General features: G+C 40.2%; 4 protein-coding genes across 4 annotated transcripts in view; all 4 read right to left on the bottom strand.

Moving 5' to 3' along the window:
* LOC126556860 (metastasis-associated protein MTA1) overlaps positions 1–15,627 on the bottom strand; it is a 137,816-nt gene that overhangs the window by 36,336 nt on the left and 85,853 nt on the right. The window contains exon 2 of the mRNA XM_050212393.1: positions 4,303–4,355. Coding sequence (XP_050068350.1) covers positions 4,303–4,330 — 28 coding nt within the window. The 5' untranslated portion in view covers positions 4,331–4,355. The remainder of the gene's footprint in view (positions 1–4,302; positions 4,356–15,627) is intronic.
* The window catches only part of LOC126558508 (uncharacterized), a 246,009-nt gene that overhangs the window by 165,443 nt on the left and 64,939 nt on the right, over positions 1–15,627 (bottom strand). The window lies entirely within an intron of this gene.
* The window catches only part of LOC126558569 (annexin B10-like), a 292,795-nt gene that overhangs the window by 240,430 nt on the left and 36,738 nt on the right, over positions 1–15,627 (bottom strand). The window lies entirely within an intron of this gene.
* Positions 1–15,627, bottom strand: part of LOC126557740 (regulator of G-protein signaling 7-like) — a 279,291-nt gene that overhangs the window by 251,136 nt on the left and 12,528 nt on the right. The gene's annotated exons all lie outside the window — the stretch shown is intronic.

The raw sequence follows: 15,627 nt of genomic DNA, 5'->3' as shown, positions 1-15,627 counted from the left end.
CATAAAACGGCCATATCGTCGTCTATCACAATATTTCATGGTTTTCCACCATTTCGAAGCATTTATCGAAACATGGACACACACACATTCTCTCTCGCTTTCTTCCTTACCCTTCCTCACCTAAGATAGTTGATGGCGCAAACATGAAAAGCCTAAAAATCCACCGCTCCAATGTACACTTGATGATGGCAAACGTTAGAAAGTGCAAATCAACGCAAGTTTAGTTTTTTTCTTCTCCTCTTTGCGCACAAAGTCAAACAACGAAATGAAGTGCAACGCGTATGGGAATGTGCTTGCGTAATAAGCGACCAACACCAGCACAACACCAGGCACCACCAGAGCCCATCAAAAGCCCACCAGAAAGCCAGAGACCCACGATGCGGGGCGGTCACTTTATTTTGTAACGGCCGCGTAACTGTGCCGTGCCGTGTGTGAGAGTGTTACGTTTTGTTTCTCCACACACCTGGCCAACGAGCCCCTCTCTTCCCCTTATCCGTCCTCCCTTCAGTGTCTACGACGAGAGAACGAAAAAAGATCATAATATGGACGAAAGACTTTTAAAAATGTACATAAAAGATAACAATAAAAGAACAAAATAATAATTCAATTATGGGTAGTTCAGAACAGCTTGTACATTTGAATCTAATATCCAACAAATCTTGCAGTTTTTTCAGTTTGCAGCAATCGTCACACATAGGTACGAATTTTGGGAATCTAGCGCACCGAATCCAAAAAAAAAACGTTAAAGCGCTTGTACCCGATTCAAATGACTTTCTTCCCACCGACAACTGTCTTAAATGGCTGGCTGGGAGTTGTTGAAAGATTTTGGGAATTCAATCACGGATGCGCAAAGAAGATGATAAAACAAGCATGAAAACGAACGAACCAATTCCCAAGCTCGCTAGCTAGGGAAGGGACGATGAACTCAGTCGAACTGTGTGGCTCTCTACGTTAATGATCACATCGTTCGGAATTACGCTCTATCTATCTTATCTGAGGGATTCGTCTGTTTGACTAAGCCGCTGCCAACGCCACCACACTCTAACCATCGCAACCGACCGAATGTGATTACGACCAAAACACACTGCTCAAATCTTACACTATATGCAAGATAGATAGATGTACATTATTTTTACCACTAGCGCTGCTCCTTCGTCGTAAAGTTCGTTCCATTTGCCGGCTAGTGTTCCGTTCCGAACCACGCCGATTGTATGGAATTGGTTGCAAGTATATCTTCAAACTAAATGTTCTGTGAACATTCTAAATCACACACACATACACACATTTGGAGTTATATTAATGTGCATTTTGGAGTGTTGTGTGGTATGGCCCCAAATGAGTGCAATATTAGCATTTTTCCTACTCCCTACATTCATTCGATCTTCACAAACAGTTGCTCTAGCTAGTTGGTGCTTTCTCTTTCTCTTCCCTTTTTCGTTGTGTCCCGCGTCCCATTGTATCCCCCTCTCGCTCTCCTTCCTAGTTTGGTTTCTTTTCCTTTCTGCCCCTACCCAAAAATTCGGTGCTGGAAAGTTGTTGACCCTGAACCGAATTGGGTGGGTGAGTAAGTGCGCAGTAAGCAAGTCACGCAGGAAAGGGGAAGAACATGATGCGGTAGTCCCAAAAAAAATCGAACGAGGTAAAGAAGTGCAAAAAACCAGACCCCCCCCCGCCTCCCACCCACCCCCCACGAATGCTCGATGCGAAGATGAGGAAAGGCAAACACGACGAAGCATAGTGGCGGCGTTTTTGTCTCTGTGTGTGTTTGTGCTTTTCCACCTTCAGCGTGCGATAGCCGTCTTCGGCTACGCCATCTAAAACGAAACCCTTCGCCGTACAGCACGGTCCAATTCTTGAGCATTACCATTGAGTCCATGCGGAGACATGACAGACATAGGAAGGGAAGCAAAGAGATGGGGATAATGCGTGATGTACGGCACTCGGTCCATTTCAGGTGGCTAGTATTCGGGTGTAAGTATCGGTGAGAGGGTTAAAGGCTATTTACTTTCCGTCTATCGCAGATTCAGTTCCAGATTTAAGCTCATTTCAACCATCGACGATCGAGTGTATTGAGTGAGTAGAAACTTTCGACTTCGAGCTTCTGGCGGTATTTATGATTTCCCATAATCTCTATCCCTAAGAAAAAGATCTTGTAAGCGATCCTTGCTGTTTGTTTGGAAGACTCGGCCACCAAAATCCTGCGGGCATTAATCAAACGCCTTTATTTTATGTATTCTAGAAAATATTAAAAAATGCTAAAAAATATTTCACTCCAGACGCTTATAAACGCATCTTCGGATCAACGCCTATGCTGCTACATGACACAAGATGACTTCTGTTTTTGGTCTAAGTCAAATACAGGGTTTCTGAGTAGAACTAGACAAGTGCGAGGCATTTCTAGACAATGCACAAGATGAACTGTAGAGCTGGTAGATTGAACTGGACAACCGTCGCTCTTTCTCGACAGTGGTCATGATGAACTGGACAAACGCTAGGTTGAAGTGGGAAATCGTCAAGTAGAACTGGACAGCCATATTTGAAATGGTTAGTAAAACGGTTTGAAGCGTTTCGGATAATTTTAAAATAAAAAAAAACTGCTGAAATACATTTTTTTTTCAATTCTAACGCTTCCAACTGTTTCACCAACTATTTCAAATATGACTGTCCAGTTCTATTTAACGATTATCCACTTCAACCTAGCGTTTGTCCAGTTCAACTTGACCACTGTCGAGAAAAGGGCGACAGTTGTCCAGTTCAACCGACCTGCTGTCCAGTTCATCTTAGCCCTTGTCTAGAAATGCCTCGCACTTGTCTAGTTCTATCAGAAACCCTGTAAAGTCTCATTAAATCATAGGCGTCATGTGGCTCAAGCATGTTTTGTAGGTGGCTCAGTGCTTGTATTTACAGATGCTTCAGATCTACCTTCCTTTGTCTGTTTGTATATTGTAATGAGGATTCATTGGAGGAGATTTGGATGTTTCAATCATTTTTACTCTTCCTTTGAATCCTTCCTTCCTTCATTATCCGCCTAGTGTTTCCGCTTTTGTTTCTCCTTGAATGTAACCTAGTATTACCTTTCTCTTCTTTCCCGCTTTGAGCTTTTGAAGTTTTTTTTCCCTCTTTATGTGTTACATTAATGTGGTAACTCTAGTATAACTTTAAGGCATAAACTGTTAGTAAATAAATAGATAAAATAGAAAAACAACTGTAAAATTTTTCGAGATGCTACGCAAGGATTCGGCAGTGAACATTAACAAAGAACTTAGATTAGCATAGGGGCAGATATTCAAACGGCAGGACCGGGGTTCAAATTCCATCCGGACCCGTCCCCCCGTAGGGAGGAGTAACTGTCTGAACTAGTCTGACTGATCGGCAAGTCTAGTAAGCCATTTCGATGATCGGCATGACCTTAGAGATCGTTAAGCCAAGAAGAAGAAGAAGAAAACATCTTTCACGATCGAAATGACTACAATTAATAACCATGCGTAAGCAAATTGTAGCACCTACTCTACCCCCGGATCTTAACATCGATCGTACTCTAATCTTATCGCGGTACAATCCTTCCTACACTAACTCTAGTTTCTCCAACACTACTTGCTCACGTCTTCGAATTGCTCTTGGTTGGCGCTTTTGACAGAATAGGTGAGAAGCAAAAAAAAAACAAACAATAGGGCTGTGAATTGAGATTTTGAGACAAATCCGAGAAAAGATTGTGAATGCTGCTGCATGAAAAACACTCACACAGGGGCGCATATTTGCATCAGGCGAGCATACGAAATTGTTGCTATTTTTAATCCCTTCTTGCCTGTCTACTCGTCTATTGACATCGACGATTGATCACTAGAGATCGAACCAGAATGCCAAAAGTAACTTCGCATAGTAAATAGAAATTTCCTTCGACGGCGTCCTTATAGAGATGTACTTTATTTTTCGAGAAATAACAATGATTCCCCGATCATTACCTACAATTAGCATCTTAACCAGTAACTTAAGACGTTTATATAAAAATGCACCTGCCCAGCTGCTTAGAAAAGCTTTTATTTTAATTTCAAATCTTCTTCTAGAGCAATACTGCCGTTCTACCTGCTGTAAGACCTGCTAAGTTCACGACGGCCATCAGATGGCTTACTAGACTCTGCGATACCAAGTGGTAGGATAATCAGGCCTCACCACGGAGGAATGATTCGGATGAGATTTGAACCTCATTGTCCTACCGTATGAAGACCGATTCTGTTGTGACCTTACCACTGAACCACCCCCAACTTTAAACCCTCTTTATCCCTATCACCCCGTTATGCTTACCTCCGACACGGTACATGTTGGTTGTCATAGTTGCTGTTGTTTGTTTAGCTATGCTTTTTTTTTTTTTTTGTTAGAACACACGCGCACACACTGGCGCCTTAAGAAAGGCGCTTGTCACCCGAGACCCTTCTGGCACACACCGTGGGATCTATTATTCCGATTGAGCAGGTTTAGTTCTGTCGCTGTAACCACCTTTTCGATTTCAGCTTTTCTTCTGTATTTTTAATACACTTTAATACTTTAATACACTTTGCCCGTTTCCTACGGTAGATTGTAGCTGCATGCGCTTTAGGCACGTCCTTTTTCAGGTTTCGCGTCCTTCTATATACACTTTTGCGGGATGGGAATATGCTATCACACATTCACACACTGCCCAACACAAAACATAAAAGGTGTTGGAAGGTGACTCAAACGGCAAACAGCATGCAGTGAGCTCTACTCACATTCTCTTCTCTCACTCTCTCACACTCACACACTCGCGCTCTCTTTATCTCGTCAACATAAACAATGCACCTTTTCCTTCTATGCCTCCTTAATAGTAGCAGGCAGTGGGCAAAATACAAACAAGCACTACGTTACACACTCACACACACACTCACACATTCACGTGGACAAACTTCCGCCGCACACGATACACTTTTTTTAGCAAGCGGCGGCTAAATTTTTTTGCCTATGCCAACCTGTACTTAATTTACACTTCTCTACTACTCATGATCTCAAAAATGGTGCTTCCTGACCGTATCCTCCCCGTTACTACCTTGAGCATAAGCAATAACCAGCCTACCGAAGAGAAAAGTAGGCGAAAGGCAGCACACCAGCCTGCTGCTCAGAAGATACGAATATTTAAATAAGACATTCACGCATACACACGCACGCGCACGTATCGATACACCACCAATACACTCTCACACACCACCGCTCTTGCGAGTCCCGCGGTCGTGCGCTTCTTGTTTACTCTTCGTTTTCTCTTCTTCCGTTGGTTTTGTCAATGCGACGATTTTTCTTTACAGGACTGCATCGATAATGTGGTGAATCTTACTTGCACACTGCCACACACCTACGCGAAAGGATCGGTAGAGAAACCTAAATTTGGCAGTCGCGGTACTTTGACTGTACTACACAACACACTGTGAGGAGCGGTTGATGATGATGGTCTGGATGAAGTGGTTTTCCAGCAACAATGCATCCAAACGGAGTTGTCCCAAGCGTTGTCAGACATGCACGTGTTTCTGTCCCGAAGATTCCGTCCGTGGTGTGAACTGATTCTGCAATAAGCAATGAAACCCGTTACGTTAACTAAACATTCTTCGTATGTTTACAGAACAAAATGCCGTTCCTTGGTTCATTCTTTATCTCCAAGAAAGTTTTTAATCGATACGCGACGCGAAGCCAAAAAGTAAATCTAACTAATTAGAATGGGATTTTTAAAGTGCCTTGACCAATTACCCTTTTTTTTTTCAACTTCTACATTCGGTTAATATGGCTTCTAAAGACACACGCACACATGCACCAGTGTCCTCTCTATCAATAGCTTCGCGGTTTGAATTACCCTATCAGCCTCACTCGTCGCGCATAATTTATGCAATAAAACGAAAACATGTGATTTTTACATAAATGCCTTTTCACTTATCCTCAAGCAGCTAACACTTAACCTATTCTTTTGGCAATGCATCCCAAAAGGTTTTGTGCTTCTTTTTCGGGCATTTTTGTCTTGGTTACAACCGTAAGGATGGCTATTTGTAGGAACAATCCTTTTGTTCTCCTTCTTTTGTACTACGCATCCTCAAATGGGGTCCTGATAAGATCCTGAGAATTACGAATGTTACTATATTACAGGTGTTTCGAAACGTATTTACAAATATTTGAGAATCGATCAAAAAGCTGTAAAATATACACAAAAATATGTGGCGATGTATCAAATATCCTTCCGTGTAGTAGCTGGAAAGCTGATATACTCTCTGTACGCAGAACATTCTATTGCAAACAAGTGAAATATGCCATTATTTGACCAGATCGTTAAACCACCAACAATAATAATAATAATAATAAGCTGGGCAAATAACACAGCCAGTAGCATTCAAACAAGGGAGGTCTGTGGTAATATTCAACAGAGCACAGCTATGAATATCTAAAATCACACACAGTGGACCAATTTGACAAAGCAAACCATGGTTAGAACAAGTCAACTAAAATCAAGTTCATATTCTTCTTGATTTGTTTGAATTTTTGTAAACAGCATCATTGGCGTTGAACTAATTGTTTAAAATCCCTGTGCAACCAATCCGTTACACCACCCCGCCGACTGCGCTTCATGCATCCTTCCCTTCACCAGTGGGCCAACACAAGATTACTACGGCTAACCCAACGCCGAAGATGATGATGATGATGGGCTTTTGTAACTCTTCTCATGCTTTATCTTCTGCTATTCGCGTTCGCATTCCGGTACAGCCGTACGTCCAGGATGCTATCACACTTCTGCAAACGGGAACTCCGGCTCCCGGCTGCGACACATGTTCTTCCTCTTCTTTATGTTATCCTACGCGCACCACCCATCACCATCCCAGGAGCTATCTCGCGACTGTTGGACGCGCAGCGTGTGACAGACCGTGCGTACCAGACACACATACACACTCACACACACTGGCAAAGATGCGTTCCGAGTGCAAAAATGAAACATCGAACGAAAACCGGATAACGGTGATAACTGGAATTGGACTTCAGCGGGTGACATTCTACCCAACCGCAACCGACGTTCTTAACAAGAAGCATGCACACACATTCTCACAAAAAGGGTTAACTGCAGCCGTTTTTACACATCGCCTGCAACACACGAATTTTGCTTATCACTTTTCGATTCTTCTACTTGCTTTTCCGCATTTCTATTCATCGGATCAATTTCTCGTGACATTTTCGCCCCACACAACAGAGCACGCTGCACCACATATTATTGAAACTTGCTCTTCATGCGTGCATAACTACCGTGTGCCTCAATATATATACTTGTGTATGTGTGTGTATTTGTGCACAACGCGTGCTCGACATGGAGCCCTCGCTGTTTCCGAAAGAAGAAAAGCTTCAACAAAAAATCGTGTATGCAGCAACTCTACACAGCACCGAACAACCGAAGACCGGACCGGCCCCGACCGACAGTTGCGCGATAAGGGATTTTTAAGGTTACGTTTTGCTGCTCCTTTCGCTGCCCTTGTCTAGTCTTCGCATCTGCTAATCATCCGCTTCCTCGTCGCTTCCTGCTTTCTCCGATCGCTTGCTTTCATCTCTTTTTCGCTCAACATTTCCTTTCCCACTCGGCTTTGCTTTCACGCGCTACTCTGCCATTATATCCATTGCCATACCGACACGGGGGAATCTCACTAGCAGGCGAAGAAAAAAAAACCATGGCTACACTTGAAACAACGCGTACGCACGCACTTGCTTGCTATGTCGCGCGATGCTCTCTTTTCCGAGCATTCATCGCTGTCGTCTGCTGCTTCTCATTGCCCGCCGTTGACGAAGGCTACTGAGAGTACACACAATGCAAAAAAAAATCGCAATGAACAAAAAAAAATATCGACACTACCCGCCGCTAAATGTGTCGAGAATCAGCCAACCGAATCGCGAACATAGAACGACTTCGACTTTCCTCTTCGCATCCGGTTACTCAACTCTCCCCCTTTTCTCGTACCCGGGACACTTTTCTCCATGTTCCCCCGCGTCCCTTCCGCATCATCTTCAGCACATCTAGCGTGAATTTATGAGCATTGATTATTGCTAAGAAAATTCGTAGTCGTCGCCACTTTTCGGTTTGGTCGCTTCAACCCATTAATGCGCTATCGCAATTCGCGCACGCACACACACACACACACATACATACACGTACTCACACCATGCACACCGAACAATCCGTTGAACGTGGGGACGACCAATTGATCTACTATTTTATTCGGTTGGACGAAAGTGCCAGAGAATTGTCATCGGAATTCACTGATGCGCGCCTTGCATGTGTTGTTCCTTTGTCGATTTCACATCTCTCTAACCCCAAACTCCAAACACGAAACTCAACAAGGTAGAACAAGCCACCACGACGATCGTCCCTCTTTTCCGCCACCGTCATCCCACACGACAACCGTTCTTTATGATAATGCGATCCATTTTGACCGTGGCGAAAGCGTCCACCATACACGCTTCTCTTGCCCTTTTCATTATTTCTTCCTAGCCAATCGGAGCAAAACTGGCCGAGAGATGATATTCTCGAACTCCGGCCACACTTCCGGCAAACGCATACGCCGCAACGTAGCCGGTTTCATTTCACACGCACGTAACGTCATTATTAATCGAAGCAAGTCACAATAAAACAAAACGCTACCCGCGAATGAAACACGACGAAGCGACAGCACACGAAGAAAGTTTTGTGCGCTACGGGAAGCAGGAAAAATACCGGGCAGGAATTGCTCATGCACGCACGGCTTCTTTGCGACACTCGCACACACGTACCACCTGTCCCCCGGCGCTGTTGACCACCAGTCGTCCGTCGGCGTTATTTTACGGCACCGCACTTGTTTCACAAAACCCCGCGTACGTTTTTTTAATTGTTTTTCTGCAGCACGCACGGCAGGACGCGTCGTTCGCTTTTTCCAAGCTCCGCCATTTTGATTCACGGGTAAGGTGAAACTGGCCCAACCACCAACTCTGCACTGACATGACGTTTTCGAACACAATCTTTCAAATGGTCCGGCCATTCCCAGGCAACAAAAACGAGCTGTCGGATGTTTTTTTACGACACTTTCGAACATGACCGTTCAATTCGTTAGAAGTGTTCGTTTTTCGGTAAGCTTTTTGGGAAAATGTTTAAACATGCAGGAAGTTTTTTTGTATTTCTGAGCGCATTTGTTAAAATACTTCACTTATTTACCCATAAAATCGAATATTTAAATATTTTTAATTTATCAACCACCAAAACATTCCGCTTCTTAGAACATGCGAGGTGCTCATTTTAAACATTGTAAATAGTACTGAAACGAGTTTCAGTGAATCCCCTTTATTTTGAACAACGAAATAGTGCTGCAACTCATGACCGATTACTGAAAGATAGTAAAATTCGGGAGAGTTTGTTAACTTCAAGGCATTCAATATGTTGCTAAATGAATACTTTACATCGCAACAATGAATGTACATCGCAACATTATACTACAAGCTCCCTGAGGTATTCAAAGGGCAAAGTGCCATAAATCTAGCAGGAATGGATACTTTTATTTTAACATTTGATACTGAACTTAACTATGGGTTGTACCCAAATAGATAAACCTATATAGACAAGGAGGACTTGACCGCAAGGGATTCGTCCGAAAAGCGTCCGAAAAAATGACGTTGATACTGCTAACCTAGCAGATTACCCCAAAAAAATAAAATAAAAATAATCATAAGAACATAAAAAACAATACGATTTGGAATTCGCATAAAAACGTACTTATAACGTAAAATAATCAAACATGAGGTGTTATTTATACATAAATAACCAAATTTCGGGGCAGAAATCCCACTCACTCGATATTCAAACACACTTACACCATATTGTTTCATGTTTTTCACTTTATATGTGTTTATTTTGTCTGATTTTCTGTGTTTGTTTTATGTATAATCGCTTGATAATAATAATTGTAGCTCACTTAGCTCGATACTATTAAATGTAAGGAAAAATGAAATACTGTACAACTACTACGGCTGCTGCTGCTGCTGCTGCTACTCTGTCCCAAAGTCAACAAAACCTGATTTTTCGCATTTCCGATTTACACGCTCCCACGCTCATCATACTCATTATCTTGCCCATCATGTCTAATCTTACTTTGTCCTGTTTCTTTCTTTTAGTTGCGCTCTGAGTAGTTTTGTCTGTAATCCGTCGCGATCATCTGAACAGGTGTGCGCACACATAATGTGACGAAAAGTTCTCGCCCAACGAAAAAGAAACCAAGCCAAATAACTTAGGACCAAAGAGCGAACTTTTGCAGGAAAAAAAAAAACATAAAACAAATAAACAAACAAAATCCTAGTGAAATCTTACAGTTCCGTTCAGTTATCAGTTATCAATTGTCTTTACACGCTTCCGTATTGTTACGTCCTCTAAGTGCATTGCAAGTGTATTATCTCGGAGGAATTGTTTGAATTCACAGAAAGCTCCACACTGTTGTCGAGCAAAATTAGTCAAAGGTGTATAATATTGAACTGGCTATAGGGAATCTATTTCGAGAGAGTTGATAGAAAGGAAAGACTGGCCAAATGCTAGTTCAAAACAAAACGCGTTGTAGAATGGGGATGTAATTTTTTTTTAAACAAAAATAGTACAAAGCTTTGTATGTTTAAGAAAAAAATAAGATGGATGTTGTGCTGTGATTTTTTTATGAATTCAACTCTCAATAATACAACTCACTCACTTCTACTCTTTTTTTTGTGTAATTTTGATCCTTTTTTTTCTTTGTTCCGTTGGTCCGTTTCTCGCTCGATTTCGTTCATGGAATGCGTACATTAACATGCACGCTAATATATATATATATATATATATATATATATATATATATATATATATATATATATATATATATATATATATATATATATATATATATATATATATATATATATATATATATATATATATGAAAATTTACCACAAATCTGTATAATAGTTACTTATATCCTTATTCTATTCATATCAATATTATATAGATTTATACAAAAAGGAAATCTTTCAGTTTTCTGTTTTGTTGGTTTGTTTTGTTTCTCACATCATCTCGCACTCGTACTACCCAGCTAAATTACTTGCGCCACCTGTTTGGCATCAGCGCTTTCTTCAAAACTCTGTGGCCGTTAAATATGCGTTCTTCTTCCTTCTTTCTTTTTCAGCCATTTTCAATTGTTCTTAAATCAATTATTTATACATTCTATATACTTTGCATCGCCATCTCTACGTTTTTCTCTCTTCCACTTGTTTCTCTTAAATCATATGTTAAGCTTTGCTTTTTGCACCATTTCGGCGCAGGCCACGTTCCCAAGCAGTTACAAATCGGTCGATCGTTAGATCGGTTCCCGAGGAGACGCCGACTTAGTTATCTACATCTTAAAAGCCCACCACATACATGTACAAACATACATTCAATGAATAAAAACCCTTCTTTTTTGTTGAAACCGTTTGCCGAGCTTGACCTGTGGTCGTTGTTTGTGAACTTTTTTGCTTTGCGAGCAAAACTAAATGGGCCGATCATTCTTTTCTTTTTTTTTTGTAAATTTTTCACTCTTCTACTGTTTTTTTTTTACGCTTTGCACTATTTTTGTTACATTTTTTGAGGGGCATTTGCATTCTTTTGATTCGTATGCAGTCTATGATAGTAATAATGTCTAAATAAATAAGATAAATTAACAAATGCGCCATCCCTTAGGCAATCCACACACACACACACACACTCAAACGCGTTCACAATCAAAACGGAACGACTACTGGTATTACTAGTACTCCTCCCTCCTAGTGTCAGTGTTTTGTTCAATATTTCCCACTGGACATCTCCCCTCTAACGATACCTGACCAATTTGTTTCAAAAACCCGAGTATAAAGCGTGCTACATATGTACATCCAATAGCTGATAGTGAGAGAGAATGTGTGTTAAGGAATCTTGAAAAAGCGACAAATAGAAGCACACTTATCATTGCCACCACCAAATATCATCCAAACCCGTCTCTATTATTGTTGGTATGGTAAGAATATAAATGGTCCGTTGTGTACACCTCACGATATGTGTGTGCATGTGTGTAAATTTTTGGTACACACTTCTATTGGAATGTGTTGTGCTAGTGTCCTGCCGAGTTATCTTACAACTTTTGTCCCAAAAAAATCCGTACCACATAAAGCATATACTCGCGATACACTTGAGATGTGTCCTAACTATAGCTAGATGACTGCTGGCTGACTCAAAAAATAATGAAATCTATAGTTTTCAAATCCTCATGCTATTCCTCAATATCTTCGTTCGTTAATCGATTCATAGAAAACTAAGCCCAACTCTGTGAACTCTGTGTGTGTGTCTTTAAAATGTTAACGACGTGGAGATCACCCCCCCATGCAACCGGACGTATGTGTTCGTCTAATCTCTTTCCATCTCTAGTCCTTTCCTTTGGCACCAGCGCATATTACCATCAACATTGGCTTCGTAAGGAGGATCTTTTTATATTGGTGCTAGGTCTATGAATGTAGAGGATCCATCAAACTGAATTCCATTCATTCAATTTTTTTTTAATATCGATAAATTTGGATCATTTTATACTACTTTCATGGTGTGCTAGCAAACATTACACTAATAACCAATATTCCTTCTTTTAACACGTCTCTCCGGCTCAATTTCACACTCCATATCTACGTAAAATCAATCGAAGAATAATTCTGAACTGATTTGCAGTCTATATAATTGTACTTTTACGCTTGGTCTAAACATACTCAGCTAACGAACAATTTAGAGCAACCGAAATGGTACGAGTTGAAGAAAAACCGAGTATAAACACAAAGCAACTTCATGATAAAAAAAAACAATATAAAACACGACGTTAACTCATGTAATTATCACAAGGACGCTTTGTAGTAAAAAGTAATAAAAACTGTCTTACAGAAACGATGCTAAACGAAAGCAAACGAGAGTACAATGCAGAAGAAATAATGATTTTAGTAGAGTTTGCTTATTTGGATACATTTTTTACAGGAATATTTTTCGATAGAACCAGAGTCTGTTGCACATTCGTAAACCTTTGGACAGGAAATATTTGTGTACTGGAACATATAAAAACGATGCTGCTACAGCAGTATCGATATTGAAATATTTCAGTCCAGAAATGGGTTTAAAACGTCTACTTTATCTCGAACATGCAACAGAGTCTAGTTCCTACCTGAAAATGGTCAGAAAACTTCTAGAACAAAACTTTCCTAATTAGACGCTATTGCCGCTCATTTGTGATACATTGATCCTGTTCATTCATAAACTTTAACACAAATAACGTACACTGCCTGTGACCGATTTCCAATGTTTGATGGGAATATAACAAAATAAAACTGTCCCTTGTTCAACCTGGGCTTGACCGAACCTAACCGCCTAATATATCTATGTTTATCCTTTTTTTGTTCTTTTTTTTTCTTCTGCTCAATTATTATAGATTACGGTTTCGTTTCGGTTTCAGCAGTTTATGTTGTTTTTGTTTTCTTGTTTCTTCATTAGTGTATGTTGTTTTTGTTTCCATTTTCTTCAAAGGCACGCAATATGTATTTTTTGTTTTGTTACTTGATTTTGTTCATTGTTCCATTTTCACTATCAGCCCGTTTTGTTTTGTTGTTTCAAGCGGTTAAAATTTTATCCAAATTTTGACAATTCTGATTACGTGACAAGCACATAAACCGTGAACCGTGTGGTTTACAAGTGGCAAATGACACAGGACAATAAGTATCGCTCTTTCGACTTTGGACACGTGATTGTATATATGTGTATATATATATAGATGTGTAAATTTTTTGTGTGTATATATATCTATATACTATATAGTATTCCATGCATTCCTTTTTTAATGCAAATAGTTTCTATAATAAACTGCCGTCTCTCAAAGTGGTTGTATAAAAATAGCGAAAAATATTTTTCTCTATCTTTTTTTTTCCTATCCCTTTTTGTAGTTTTGTTCGATATCTTTTCCGATGCAGTGTTATTTTGTATGTTTTCTGAGTGTTTCCTTTATGTTTGTGTTACTATTTTTTTAAAGAAACTTCTATCGATGCGTTTTCGCCGTTTTGTCACGTTTAAATTTTGCATTTTGTAAATAGTGCACACACAGGCGCGTTAAATATTGGGTCGACTACTCTGGCGCTCATAAAAACTACGAGTAATAAATTGGTTTCAGTCTGTGTAGCAAGAGAAATAGAGAAGTGTGATGCGTTACGTTTTTTGTCCGGTTTTGATGTGTGTCCGAAGTAGTGTAGCATTTACGCGCCCCTTGAACATTTTTTATACCTTTACTACTACTACTACTACTACTACTACTACTTCTCTTTAATCAAATCTGACGTCCTTCCCATCCTTTTCACTGATTTTGTTTACTGTTACTATTTTCTACGTGAGATTCGTTTTGCTTCGTTTTATTGTTTGCTAACGGTGATTTTCAAAAGATCACTTACTACTCAGTCCCGCGCGCTGATTAAAGGTACTATGCACCTGCAGCATGCCTTTATTTACCACTTTTTGCTTCCGTCTATATAATTTCCGGTGCAATATTATTAAACACAAACACGCACACACTGCACATCACAATATATGCATATTACTAAAACACCAAATTCGCGTGCATTCCCCACCACGGTAGCCAAACACATTCCACATTACAGAGCGATCTTGCTAATTAATAATATCGGTTTCCGGGATAGTTCCCTCAGCAGCTAGCTAAACACACTGTAGTAAATGATCGATTACGTGGGTTTAAAATCACGGTTGCGGAATGGGTTTAAACTGCGACCATCAACTCACACAATTGACCTCCACTGGTGAATTCCAGCAAAAATTGTCATTCCTGTCAATAAAAAAAACGGCAATTCGACTCCATTTCCTCAAAATTCGGAAAACGTGTGTTTTAGGTACTTTAAAACTTATTTTACATAAGTCCAGTCAAATGTACATATGTACACATACATACGATTCATTATACATCAATGAAGCGCGAAAAGTAAAAATTTCCCCGTTCAAGGATTGCTAAAACACCGATTCAAAATGGAGCGCCTTGCGCGCCGCCATATGGGCAATCCCTCCCACTTGTTCATGCCTTTTTCTCCCTTGTATCTTTAGATTTGTTTTGTGACTTTAACAGCCGGTTCAATAACATTTGTATAATTTAGACACTACAAGGATTACAATGATATTTTCCATTCCATTTGAGGATTGACTAACTTGTTCCTGTGTGCTAGCGCGCACGTACACACCACCTCCACTAGTGTACTTTCAAATGTTACTTAGCAAAAATAGTATTTCTCTACGGTTGATTCTTATTTTTCGTTTTTTTTTTTGTTACAAAATAATCTCTCCACACATTCTGCCACACACACATAGCTCGGGAGTGGACATACTTCCACCGGTATGCTGCTAGCAGAGGAAATGACAAACCTTCGGTTTGTCTGAAACATTTCAGCATTTATAATTTAAGCTTACTTCTTAATACTATTGACGTGCGCTTCTATCATACTGCCTCCGATTCCAACGTTTATCACCTTCCCATGCCTGTTGAAGATTAATAGTTACAGTGACACATCGTCGTCTTTTGACC

Source organism: Anopheles maculipalpis, chromosome 2RL, assembly GCF_943734695.1.
Source record: "Anopheles maculipalpis chromosome 2RL, idAnoMacuDA_375_x, whole genome shotgun sequence".
Classification (NCBI taxonomy): Eukaryota; Metazoa; Arthropoda; class Insecta; order Diptera; family Culicidae; genus Anopheles; species Anopheles maculipalpis.
The sequence above is the reverse complement of the archived record's forward strand: the minus strand, read 5'-3'. Positions and strand labels throughout refer to the sequence as shown.